A 14,233-nucleotide genomic window follows, 5' to 3' on the forward strand; every position below is an offset into this window, starting at 1 on the left:
TGGACTATATAGTTCTCTTTTGATTGGATGTTGTTTAGTATATCTCATGTTTTAATCATATTTTTACTTCGTATGAGCAATCACAGTTCTATGATTCAATATGATTCTATGATTTATAATACAGTCAAAGTTAACATTTCATTTCTTATGCCTTTTTTGCATTTATTGTATCATTGGATTTGTTGGGTTGTGACTTGAATTCTTAATTTCAGATCCTTTTATGCTAATTGTGTGGTGAGGCATTGGTTTAAACCAGGCTCTGGTCTAATACAATTTGGATATAACTTACAGTTATTTCTGCACAGACTTATAAACTCAATATGATAAATAACTGCATTGCCATATAAGTATATTTTTGATTGGTCATAATGATAATGTCTATTATAGGGTCTTTCCCCCCTCCTTAATTTTTTAACCATTTTTAAAAACTTGATATTTAGTTTTTTGGGTGGGCATTCAGAGGTCCCTCATAATGTAGCTTACTTAGCTTGTGTCTAAATCCAGGGCTGTAGCCAACTACTTTAAACTCAGCCACAATGGCATGATGAGAATAAAGCTGGACATAATGTCTGTTGCCATGATCAAGCTGGATCATATGTAAAGCCCATTTGTGCATGTGATTTTGCATCCGGTTCAGGATATATGGAGGCCTGGGCCTGTGTGCATATTGGCCCTTAATGAACAGTGCCAAAAATTAATTAATTACCAACAATGTTTTGGTAATATCTATTTATTGGCAAACATACAAAGTGAGCATGAGGGAGCCTGCAAGTTTCCAAAGAGTGCTAGCCTTCAAAGCAGCATTCGTTCATCAAGAAGCATCCCCTTGGAGGCCCCCTGAAGTGACCCCTTGCCAGCCAGCCACAAGACCTACATGCAATCCTATGCGTGTTTTCCCCCAAAGTAAGTCCTGCTGACTGATATTCTGACTACTGAAGCACATGGTCTCTGCCAAGATTCACCGGGAGCCCTTGTGCAACTCCATCAGTCCTCCTATGTGTGTGCTGTTGCATCAGAGAGGGCTAATAATTCAGAGTGATGCTTGCACTCTGTAAGATCTGAAACATGTTGCTGAAAGTCAGTGACATATTTCGAACCTTACAGAGTGGTTTTAGAGTGTGGGCAGAATTGAGAAGCATTAGCCCTCTGGCACCAAAGTGCATGCGTAGGGCTGGGGGAGTTGTGCGAGGGATGCCGGTGCATCCCTGCAGAGCCTCCTAACACAGGTACTTGAGTAGTCAGAATGTCAGCCCCTGAGTTCAGTGGGACTTACAAATTAGTGATTGACATACTGAGCACCGTGGGGACTACTGCATGCTCATAAACCTGTGTTGATACAAGAGTGCTCTTGTGCGAATGAGTGAAATGGCGCAAATGGAATTGCATGATGGGCAGTCATTATTTCCTACGGCTATCCATTATGCAACTCTGCTCATGCAATTTCGTGCATTTGCTTTTGTACAGCTGCATCAATGCAGTTTTATGAGCATGCAGCAGTTCTTGTGGTGCTCACAATGCCCAAGGGACACTGTGCAATATGCCTGCCAGTGTGCATAATGCTGAAGCATCAGTCTCTTTCTCCCTGATGGCAATATTCCAACTTTCAAACTATCTTTCTTCAGTCTTACCTGATGATGTATGTTTTGTGTAGTAACTAGTAACCACCAGCCATCACAAGCCAACAATGCACATTTAAACTAGCTTCTTCTAACCATCCATGCCCATTAAAGAAACATTCTTAGTTCTTCATTAAGCATCATAAAGGATTATTATGTTATATAAAGGCTAGAGAAATAGTCATTTTACCTGATGCAACACAGTAGCATTTCTGTTAACTCAAATCATTTTTGCAGTAGTAAGCTAATGATGTGCCATCTAAATGTTAAACAATAATTGTTCACTTACAGAGTTTCTTCACTGATGAAGATATGAATTTAATGAAAAAGTTCAAACTCTATGTAGAAGATAACTGGAACAAGTGTGATATGGTGGCCATCTTCTTGTTCATAATTGGAGTCACTTGCAGGTTTGCAGACTTTATGAATTTTGTTTCTGTATTTCTTTTATGTTATGCTACAGGTTGTTTGAGGGGAGAAAATAACAACTAGAAAAACTTTGAGAAGAAGTAATAAAACGACCAGGGATGTGAGACTTCCAACATTCAATTGAATACTAAGAAGGGCAACAGTTCTGAATTGTGCATGCCTTTGACAACAAGGGAACGAGGAAGACCTGTTCCCTTTTAACTCAGTGAAAGAATTGGAGTGTTCTTGATAGTGATGTGTGAATCGATTTGGGTACAAAACAATTTGTACCTGAGTCTGGCTGATTCGGGTGATTTGTAGACAAATCAAATCACCCTTGTGCTCAATTGCCCAGATTCGGATACAAAACATTTGGAGATATTAAGCTTTTCCTCATAGGAAATAGTGGGGATTTCAGCAGCCTACATAGGGGGTACCAAGGTGGCCCAGAATGGGTTGTGTTGGGTGGTAGTGCCCAATGGGTGCAAGGAAGCTACCACCCATATTTCAAAGAAATTTGGCAAAGGGGTGTTTTTAAAAGATTTTTTGAAGTTGGCATGTCTTTGTGGCAGATTTGGGGCAGAAAAGGGGTTTCTGGAGCAGAAGAGTGGGTTAGGTGGTAGTGCCCCAATGGTGCCTGCTACCACCCAGATTTCAAATAAATTGGTGGAAAGGGTGATTTTTAATTGTTTTTCTGAAGTCTGCACATCTTTAAGTTTTCCCCCCATAGGGAATAATGGGGAATTTCAGAAGTTCTGTTAAGTCCACTTGGAGGGCACCAGGGTGGCCCAGAGTGGGTTGTGGTGTAGTGCGCATAGGATGCTAACCACCCCCAGAACGACAAGCTCATGGGGCACTGAGTTTTGTTGTTTTCAATGTCTGAGGTGTTCTGAGAGTTGATTCTCTGGTAGGAAATGAGAGTGGATATTATGCCTGCTTGAAACAGCTGCACTGGCTGCTGATATGTTTCCGGGCAAAATACAAAGTGCTGGTTATTACCTTTAAAGCCCTGAAATGGCTTAGGTCCAGGTTATCTTAGAGAGTGCCTTCTTCTACATGATCCCCAACACACGTTAAGGTCTGAGACAGATCTGAGGAGGTCTTTGTCCAGTTACCACCAGTTCATCTGGTGGCAACTCAGAGGCAGGACTTCTCTGTAGCTGCTCTTGGGCTGTGGAATGCACTCCCTGCAGAAATCCATAATTTTAATTCATTACTAGCCTTCAGGAGAGCCCTTAAAACCGATCTGTTTGGCCTGGCCTTCCAGGGTTTTTAAATTGTTGTTAATGGTGTAACTTGATTTTTAAACTGTTTTGAATGTTTTAATTGTTATTGTTTAATGGGGTTCTGTAATCTCTGTTTTTAACTGTTAATTGACTTTAATTGTTTTGTTTTAATGTAAACCGCCCTGAGCCATTTTGGAAGGGCTGTAAAGAAACTGAATGAATGAACAAACAAACAAACAAATAATAAATAGTTAAACTACATAAGATTTGCTTGTGTGTATGGGGGAAGCAGCTATAAAAAAAACACTAGTACAAACAGATCCACCAGTGGAAACTGGTGCATTTTATATGAAAATTCAGTTCCACTTCTGGTATTATCCCAATGGCACAGAATCTGTCCCAATCCCAACTCTGTTTTAATTAATATTAGGGGTGTGCATGGAACCGGCAGGCCCAATTTGGTTCGCGTACAGACCAGACTTGAACCAGACCGTGCCAATTCAGTCTGGCACCCCCTCAACTCCCCCCCCCCCGGTTCAGTGCAGTCTGGGCCGGGGGGTTCGTGAACTTAAAAAAAAAAATTACACTTTTTTTTAACTTGCCCCCTTTGGGGGAGTTGTTGGAGGCAATGGGGTCCGCAGAGGTTTTCCCTCCCCCTGCCGGCCTTCCTTATTGCTGCCAGTGGCCGTTCGGCCCATTTGGGCCTTCCCCCTCCAGCTCTGCGGCCACTTTGGAGGCCTCAGTGTCTGCAATTGGCCTCTGCGTGACCCAGGCCATGCAGAGGCCAATTGCACAGGTGCGGCGGCCTCCAAAATGGCCACCACGCCGGAGAGGAAAGGCCCGAATGGGCCAAATGGCCAGTGGCAGCAATAAGGGAGGCCAGCGGGGGAAGGGGGAACCTCCACAGACCCCACCCCGCCACCTCCTTTTAAAAAATAAATAAATTCCATGAATCCCCTGAACAGTCAGGGGTGTTTGGTCCGGGATTGGACCGAACAGGGGATGGTTAAGTTCTATCCCAAACCATCAAACCAAACAGGTTCGATTCTGAACAGGTTCAATGTTGAACCTGTTTGCACATCCCTAATTAGTATATACTGTTCCCAAATTAAAACTGTTTCAATTGATCTGAGAGGAATAAATTCATTTTTTCTTCTTTTCTTGCTGCAGAATGTTTAATTCAACCTTTCAAGATGGCCGTACAGTACTAGCTATTGATTTTATGGTCTTCACTCTCAGGCTCATTCATATTTTTGCCATTCATAAGCAACTGGGTCCAAAGATTATCATTGTGGAGAGAATGGTAAGTACAAGCAGGGGTGTAGCTATAATTGAGCAGATGGGTTCAAAGAACCTGGACCCCACCCCCAGCTCCACCCATTCCTATTTTCTTTATTATCTCCCTCACTCCAAGGGGCCATCGGGGATTGGGGCAAACATGGGCCCCCTCTTCTCCCCTAGCTAGAGCACAAGATTTCACAGACATGAAAATAATGTATGAATGAAAATCTTTGAAAATGTTTGAGGGGGCTTCCCTTTTGGCTATATAGGAAATAATGAGGCCTCCTATATTTCTAAAATTGTTGACAATTTGATTTATAGTCTGATATATTTTATTTATAGTCTAATCCTAAGGGTCAAATGTAATTGTACCACTATTGCTAAATCAGCAGTCCAGGGCCAAAACAGATGCCATAATGGCTGCAGGTGAAGTACTTGCAGCAGCTCTCAGTGCCGCTGAACTAATGAGCTCATCTTCCACTGTCCCTTGACACATTCCAATGAAGGTTGACATGAGGAGATACTTGTTTGGCCGTAGCATGCAATAGGGAGAGGCATCTTGCTTGCTGCCCCATCATCATATCTGTCACCTTTGGGGGCAGAGTATGGATTCTGCTGTCCTATAGCTGGCCTCACCCCGGGCACTGACACTGTCCCCCTGCCTCACTGGCCCCACCTCCACCTCCGATGCACAGATGCCACCCTGCTGGCTATTTGCATGGTGCACTCCCCATGACTGCAGCCAGCAAGACACCCTCTGAGGAGGGAGAGGGTGGCACTTGGGTATGGGAGGTGGATAAGGGTCTAGAGAGGGGGTGGGGCAGCATCAGCACCGACTCCCTGTGCTGGGGCCAGTGATGGGGTGGAGCAGGGCAGGGCAGCTTGTTGCCATTCACCTCTAAGGGCAAATGGCACTGGTCTTCACAGCAGATTTCTTCCACTTTTGTGCACCAGCCTATTCCACTGAATCCCCCACACCTCCTCACATCTACTTTATGAGGCTCCGTTCTGTCCTTCCATCATTATCTCCTCCATCTTATTTTGTTTTATGAACTCCCAATTCAAGGATTGGTTCACCTGCAGAGTCCCTACCACAAATATTCAAGTGTCTCAGCAACATGCATTAGATTACAAAATGAGCCCCACTTAACAAATTGCTGGCCTGGGGCCACTATTGTGTCATTCTCGACCATCCGGTTGCCATTTAACTGCATCTTCATGGCATCGTCCCAGCAAGCCTGGGCCCAGTTCAGGGTGGAAGTGGAAATACTTGCAAAGAGCACAACTTCCCTTAAATAACACCCCCACCTCCAACACACACACACACACACACACACACACTTTCTGTTTCTAATCTATGTATTGGTTTCAGTGTGTATCTTTGTGTTTGTTTTATAGATGAAGGATGTGTTCTTCTTTCTCTTTTTCTTGAGTGTGTGGCTCATTGCCTATGGTGTGACCACACAAGCCTTACTCCATCCCAATGACAGCCGAGCTGAATGGATCTTCAGAAGGGTGCTCTATCGCCCCTATCTTCAAATATTTGGACAGATTCCACTGGATGAAATAGACTGTGAGTTTAATTAGCTTTAGTGCTGCCATCTTATGCTTAGGTGACAAGAGAAAGCAAGGCACACTGTCCCAGGAACATCTTCCCCTGAATGGGAGTTACCCAACAACACTGGACTAGCTTTTGCCCATACATCCTCCCCTCCATCAAAAAGGGGATTTTTTTCTAAATAATCTGAACTGATTAATCGTTCCTTGAGCCAACTATAATGTAACATTTGTGTTATACTTATAGTGAACAATGAGCTTGTCCATTAGGATGATTATGGAGAAATGCACAACTGAGCATACCTCGCCACAATGAAGCAGTGGCATTGCACAAAAGCATTCTGCTGACTTGAACCGATGTACAAAGAACAACTCATTCAGTGGCATAGCCATCATTGGAGATGTGGGCGGGGTGGGGTGGGGACAACTATCCCTGGGCCGCTGGTGTCCAGGGGCCATCAGGTTGTGCCCTTCCCCCCTTCCCCACACCCAGCCACAGAACAAAGCAGTTGCCAGCTTGGCAAGATTGACATGCACCCCCCCCCCCACCCTTTCCCAGCCAGCCAGTGCTTTGTTTGCCACTGGGTGCTTCATTTCTCCCCCTTGCTCTGAGCAAGGGAAAGGAAAGAAGCACCCAGCTGGAAAATGAAGTTCAAGCTGGAAGGATGAGGTGAGGAGCTGCATGTCCTTGCCCTGATGTTGGCCATGCTGCCTGTGTCAACTTGCTCCTGACACTGGTGCAAGGGGCGTGACACATAGAGGCGCGCAGTGCAGGGGATGTGAAGTCAGGTAGTGGCAGTGATGGCAGCAACCTTCCCCAGTGCTGCCACTAACCTCCTTATGCCCCTGAACCAATTGCCCTCCCTGATCCTGCAAACCAAGTAGAAAACAGGCTCACCTGGCTACATGATCACCTTTCCTGCAAGATGGGATGAATGAAGAGGGAATGTAAGTTAGGGTACAAAGTTGAAAGAAATTCTGGTCCACATGCAGCAACCACAATTAGGTTTGCCAAGTGACTAGGGAAAAAATGGCTTGCTAGCCTGGAAGAGCATTTTGATTATCAGAAATCAATAGGTGATGCTTTAGGCAGCATGAAAATAAACATCACCTGTTAATATGTCAAGAGCACATCTAGATGCTCCTGAAGGCACAAGTGTAGTGGCTGCCTGAAAAGTTGACTTCCCTCACTACAGCAGCCAAGTACATGATTAACTGTGCCACCTTCATGTTTTTATTTCCCACTAAGTTGCATGGAAATATTTGTCCCAATTGAAAGCTGCCTTTTCCAGACCTGTTCATTGTAGATCCCCCCACCCCCAAGTCCTGCTATGCTGCCTCATCGTGATGGGGTGTTCCTGGGAGGGATGAGCAAAGTATGCTGGGAGGTATACTCCCAGTAGGGTCACCCAAAGTGTGAAGGTCATCCCAGCTGCCTAGCTAAAGCAAGCAGGCACCTATATTGGGCAGCAGCAATATAGGAAGGTGCTGAAGGTGGACGATCACTTCAGTGACAACGACAAAGGCATCATTTCATACTGCGCGGGAGAAGGCAATGGTAAACCACTCCTGTATTTTACCAAGAAAATCACATGGATAGACAAAATGGAAAGATTATCGATGTAGTGTCGGATGATGGACCACTCAGCTTGGATGGTACTCAACGTGCTACTGAGGGAGAGCTGAGGATCTCTCAGAGTACCGATGGTGTTTATGACGCAGTTAGACGAAAGCCTGTTGGACATCTAGCAGCTGATGTTGCCATGCGGGAAAAGAAAATCCGAAGCTGCAAAGACAGAATTACAATGGGAACGTGGAACGTGAGAAGCATGAATATGGGAAAGCTCAACACAGTGAAAGATGAAATGAATCAACTACAGATTGACATCTTGGGCATCATTGAATTAAAATGGACTGGAATGGGACACTTTCAGTCAGGAAATCATACCATTTACTACTCAGGACATGAAAACCAAAGGAGGAACAGTGTTGCTTTCATAGTCAGGAAGGATATAGCAATGACAGTACTTGGGTACAATGTGGTCAGTAACTGACTAATATCAATTAGATTTCATGGACAACCATTTAACATGACAGTTCTTCAAGTCTATGCCCCAACAACTGATGCAGAAGAAGAGGGAGTTGATGAGTTTTATGCTCATGTTCAGTCTGAAATTGACAGAAAATGCAAGCAAGATGTGATTCTGGTGGTTGGAGACTGGAATCCAAAGTTGGAAAAGGTAAAGAGGAAAACACAGTTGACCTATATGGCCTAGGAAATAGAAACGAAGCAGGAGAACGACTTATTAGTTTCTGTCAAGCCAGTGATCTCTTCATTGTTAACACATTCTTTGAACAACCAAAGCGGTGCCTATACACATGGACATCACCAGATGGAGAACACAGAAATCAAATTGATTACATTATTAGTGCAAGGAGGTGGAAGAGCTCAGTTATAACAGCAAAGACATGGTCGGGGACTGACTGTGGAACTGATCACGAACTGCTCATGTACAAGTTCCAAGTTAAGTGAAAGTGGAAAAACGAAGCTATCCAGCTTCCACGGTTGATCTTGAGAATGTTCCCACCATTTTCAAGGAGAACATCAGGAACTGCTTTGAAGTTCTGAACGTCATTGATAGGGAACCAGAGAAACTGTGGAATGAAATCAAAGAAGTTGTTAAGGATGAATGTGAAAATAGACTGCTAGCAAATTTGGAGAATGACACAATGGCCAACAGATTGGAACAGGTCAGTCTACATACCCATACCAAAGAAAGGAGACTTAACATATTGCGCAAACTATCGCACAATATCCTTAATTTCACATGCTAGCAAAATAATGCTCAGGATCATCCAACGCAGATTAGATCCCTACGTGGAAAGAGAAATGCCGGATGTTCAAGCTAGTTTCAGAAAAGGCCGAGGAACAAGAAACATCATTGCTGATGCACACCGGATAATTGAGAGAACCAAAGAATACCAGAAAGAAGTCAATATGTGCTTTATTGACTACAGAAAAGCTTCCAATTGCTTCGACTATATCAAGTTGTGGAATATCCTTAGGAAAATGGGCATCCCAGAACATCTCATTGTTCTCATAAGAAACCTATAGACAGGACAGGAAGCCACAGTCCAGACGGAACATGGTGAAACAGACTGGTTCCAGATCGGCAAAGGAGTAAGACAAGGCTGTATCTAGTAATGCATCTAGTAATGCAAGTCAAGGAGCACAGTGAAAAAATTGGGCTACAATTAAATGTCAAGAAAACTAAACTAATGACAATGAGTACAGCAACCATCCTCAGAATTGACAATGAAGACATTGAAGTGGTGGATAGCTTTTGCCTCTTAGGATCGACCATCAACAGTAAAGGATCCAGCAGTCAAGAAATGTGCTGCAGACTAGCACTTGGTAGGGCTAGTCTGAAGGCCTTGGAAGGCCATGGAAAGGATATTTAAATGCTGTGACATGTCTACACCTACAAAGATTAGAATTGTTCAGACAATGGTTTTCCCCATGACACTCTATGGATGTGAAAGCTGGACTTTGAAGAAGCATGACAGAAAAAGCATTGATGCTTTTGAACTTTGATGGTGGAGAAGACTTTTGAGGATACCATGGACAGCCTGGAAAACAAACAAATGTATCATAGAACAAATCAATCCAGAATTTTCACTCGAGGCACAAATGAACAAGTTCAAACTACCATACTTCAGACACATTATGCGAAGAACCAGCTCCCTTGAGAAGTCTATAATGCTGGGGAAAGTTGAAGAAGAGGACGACCAGCAGCAAGGTGGATGGACTTGATTACATCAGCAATGAATGCACCACTGAGAGACCTTAAAGGCCAAGTTGAAGACAGATCATCCAGGGAAGAATCTATGTGGTTGCTTAGAGTCCACACTGATTTGACAGCACTTAATTAATCATTCAATCATTGTAGAAGATGCTGCTGCTCAGTTCTTGGCTAAAACAAGTTTGGCTAATGGAGGCTTCCCTCTTGGGGCATATAAGACAATTAGCACACACACACACACCCATAAGAACATAGGAACAGCCCTGCTGGATCAGGCCCAAGGCCCATCTAGTCCAGCATCCTGTTTCACACAGTGGCCCACCAGATGCCGCTGGAAGCCACAGACAGGAGTTGAGGGTGTGCCCTCTCTCCTGCCATTACTCCCCTGCAACTTGTACTCAGAGGCATCCTGCCTTTGAGGCTGGAGGTGGCCCACAGCCTTCCTAGTAGCCGTTGATAGACCTCTCCTCCATGAAGTCATCCAAACCCCTCTTAAAGCCATCCAGGTTGTTGGCTTTCACCACATCCTGTGGCAGAGAGTTCCACAAGTGGATCACGCATTGTGTGAAAAAGTACTTCCGTTTGTTGGTCCTAGACCTCCTGGCAATCAATTTCATGGAGTGACCCCTGGTTCTAGTGTTGTGTGAGAGGGAAAAGAATTTCTCTCTCTCCACTTTCTCCACACCATGCATGATTTTATTGACCTCTATCATGTCTCCCTGCAGTCATCTTTTTCTAAACTAAAAAGCCCCAGGTGTTGTAGTCTTGCCTCATAAGAAAGGTGCTTTAGGCCCCTGATCATCTTGGTTGCCCTCTTCTGTACCTTCTCCAGTTCAACAATGTCCTTTTTAAGATATGGTGACCAGAATTGTACGCAGTACTCCAAGTGTGGTCACACCATAGTTTTGTATAAGGACATTATAATGTTAGCCGTTTTATTTTCAATCCCCTTCCTAATGATCCCTAGCATGGAATTGGCCTTTTTCACAGCTGCCGCACATTGAGTTGACACTTTCAACGAGCTGTCCACCACAACCCCAAGATCCCTCTCCTGGTCCGTCACCGACAGCTCGGATCCCATCAGCATATACTTGAAGTTGGGGTTTTTCGTCCCAATGTGCATCACTATACACTTGCTAACATTGAACCGCATTTGCCATTTTGTCGCCCACTCCCCCAGTTTGGAGAGATCCTTTTGGAGCTGCTCACAATCCGTTTTGGATTTCACTACCCGGAAGAGTTTGGTATCATCTGCAAATTTGGCCACATCGCTGCTTACCCCTGCTTCTAGATCATTTATGAATAAATAAAAAAGCAACGGTCCCAGTACAGATCCCTGGGGGACCCCACTTCTTACTTCCCTCCATTGTGAAAACTCTCCATTTATACCTACCCTCTGTTTCCTGTCTTTCAACCAGTTAGCAATCCACACATGTACTTGGCCCCTTATCCCATGACCGCTAAGTTTCCTCAGGAGTCTTTGATGAGGAACTTTGTCAAAAGCTTTTTGGAAGTCCAGGTAGACTATGTCAACTGGATCACCTTGATCCACATACTCGTTGACACTCTCAAAGAAGTCCAAAAGGTTGGTGAGGCAAGATTTACCTTTGCGGAAGCCATGCTGGCTCACTCCCAGCAGGGCCTGTTCTTCTAGGTGCTTTACAATTTTATCCTTGAGGATGCTTTCCATCAATTTGCCTGGAACGGACGTTAGGCTAACTGGCCTGTAATTTCCCGGATCACCCCTGGATCCCTTTTTGAAAATCGGTGTTACATTTGCTACTCTCCAGTCCTCTGGTACAGAGCCTGATTTCAGGGAGGTCAGCAATTTCACATTTGAGTTCTTTGAGGACTCTTGGATGGATGCCATCCAGCCCTGGTGATTTGTTAGCTTTCAGTTTTTCCAGACAGTTTAGAAGAACATCATCCCTTGTCACTTCTATCTGACTCAGCTCTCTAGCCTCCATCCCTAAAAAGCCTGGTTCAGGAACAGGTATATGTTCAGTATCCTCTGCCATGAAGACAGATGCAAAGAACTCATCCAGCTTCTATACACACACACACACACACACACACACACACACACACACACACACACTCTGCTGTGGTCTTGATTTGGATCAGGCACCCACCCCCCTCCCCCTTTTTTTTAAATTCACATGGAAAGATGATGATCTAGTTTGGTCTAGTTTGGCCTTTAGTTCTGGCTCTTAATACATTCATTTAGAGAAATCTGTGTAAATGAACCACTCTGAAGCCTTAGTTTAGTTTCAACCACCTGCTTTCTTTTTACTTCACTACAGCATCTCGCATGAATTCTGAAAACTGCACATCCAGTCCACTGGAGAACCTGCTGTCCTGCCCTAATGTCTATGCCAACTGGCTGGTCATACTTCTTTTGGTCATCTTCCTACTGGTTACAAATGTGTTGCTTATGAATCTCCTGATTGCTATGTTCAGGCAAGTAATCCTTCAGCTGCTATAAAAGGAGAGAAGGCAAGGAGGTATTAAGGAAACATTGTTACAACCATAATGGATAAAATACATGAACGATAACACAGAGGTGAACACTCATATGTTGTTATCTTCATTTTGCAGATTAACAGGTGCAATGCAGAAAGTCAGGCATATTTAAGTTGATGAGTGTCTGTGGGGAAGTGGGTAGTTGCCACCATTGAGTTCAATGGGGTATACTCCCAAGGAGGGGGAGGTATTGGATTGCTGGCTTTACACACACCCCTGGAAAAAGTCCTATGGCTGCCCTTATTTAAGTCCTACTGAAATATATGGCTATTCACTTAATGATGTGACTTAATTGCCATCAATTGTAATGTTTATTTCTCCTGTAGTATTCAACTCAAGCACACACACATTATTTAGAATAAAAAATGAAACACAAATCTTGAAAGTGAAGCCCTCTCTTTGCGAAGTCTATAGAGAGAGAGTCTGACCCAGCAGGAACCAGTATGAATAACTCTGAACACTCAATGTTGCAAAGTTTCAATAATCTTGTATGTAAACCACCTGGAGATGTTTTATATCAGGCAGTATATTTATTTATTTATTTATTTATTTATTTATTTATTTATCATATTTATATACTGCCTGCTGTGTGTATCTCTACGTAGTGTACACAATATAAAACAGTTTATAAATCCAATACATACATATTTGAATATGTTATTGACTATTCAAATTCAATCTTTGAAATGTGTGAAGGCCATATTTTTAACAAGGATACCTTGTATTTTTACCCTGTACCCTAACATATGTCTGTGCAAGATGGTGTCATGAACACCTTAATTGCTTTTGGCCATAACAAGGGTGTATTTCATTCAAGGGTGTATCAACAAGGGTGTAGCTCAATCCCAGATCATAGGTTCAGTGGTAGAGCATCTGCTTTGCATGCAGCAGGTCTCCTGTTTCATCCCTGGCTTCTCTAGGTAGGGTTGGGGATCATGGAGACCTACTGCCAGTCATTGTAGTCAATATTGACCTGACCTGGATGGACCAATGATCTGACTCAGTATAATGCAGTCCCATGAGTACACCTATTGTTCAGTATAATGCAGTCCCATGAGTACACCTATTGTTCTCATCAAATCACAATGTTACAAGCAGAGCACACAAAGTTGCTCACTGCCAAAGAAAAATAGTTGCACTTTCGCCTTGGCTGAAAGAAAGCTCCTGCCCTCTTAGTTTTTAAAAAGAAAAAGAAAAAACACCAAGTCCTTGATATATTTGGAAAATGGAATGTTACTAGATAAATCTTGATCTGACTCTTTTTTCCCCTCCTTTTAAGTTATACTTTTCAGGTTGTTCAGGGAAATGCAGACATCTTCTGGAAATTTCAACGTTATAACTTGATTGTCGAATACCATGGTCGGCCGGCATTTGCCCCTCCCTTCATCATTATTGACCATATTAAACTGTTTCTTAGACGGATCTTTAAGAAGTCGGAGCATAAAAATGAGCACTTGGGTAAGTGGTAGGCAAAGAGGAAATAAACATGAGACACTCAGAACAGTGATTGACATTCTGGATGTTGCACTAATGCAAAGCTGTTTTGCTACATCTGGTGCTTGCATTCCAGAGTGGTGCTGAGCAGCCACAAGCCAGCTTGCAGTTGTGCAGCAACTGCAAAAGTAGGGTACCCCTCATTTGGTAACATTTGCACATGAGCACTCTTGTGCAAATTCCCATTTTGCTTGTTGCACATGCAGTCCCATTCTCTGCGTGGCACACCACCTGTAGAAATTTAGATTCAAGCCATTACCTTATCAGGTAGCTCTCCATTGGTAGACATTTAGAATGGAATACATATAGAGAGATGAGATAAAAT

At 43.5% G+C, this 14,233-nt stretch overlaps 1 protein-coding gene across 1 annotated transcript in view; it reads left to right on the forward strand.

The window, feature by feature from the left end:
* TRPM5 (transient receptor potential cation channel subfamily M member 5) overlaps positions 1-14,233 on the forward strand; it is an 89,936-nt gene that overhangs the window by 60,977 nt on the left and 14,726 nt on the right. Inside the window, exons 17-21 of the mRNA XM_053247519.1 lie at positions 1,908-2,026; positions 4,421-4,553; positions 5,930-6,104; positions 12,195-12,351; positions 13,694-13,872. Of these exons, the coding sequence (XP_053103494.1) occupies positions 1,908-2,026; positions 4,421-4,553; positions 5,930-6,104; positions 12,195-12,351; positions 13,694-13,872 (763 nt within the window). The remainder of the gene's footprint in view (positions 1-1,907; positions 2,027-4,420; positions 4,554-5,929; positions 6,105-12,194; positions 12,352-13,693; positions 13,873-14,233) is intronic.

This window comes from Hemicordylus capensis, chromosome 1 (assembly GCF_027244095.1).
Source record: "Hemicordylus capensis ecotype Gifberg chromosome 1, rHemCap1.1.pri, whole genome shotgun sequence".
NCBI lineage: Eukaryota > Metazoa > Chordata > Lepidosauria > Squamata > Cordylidae > Hemicordylus > Hemicordylus capensis.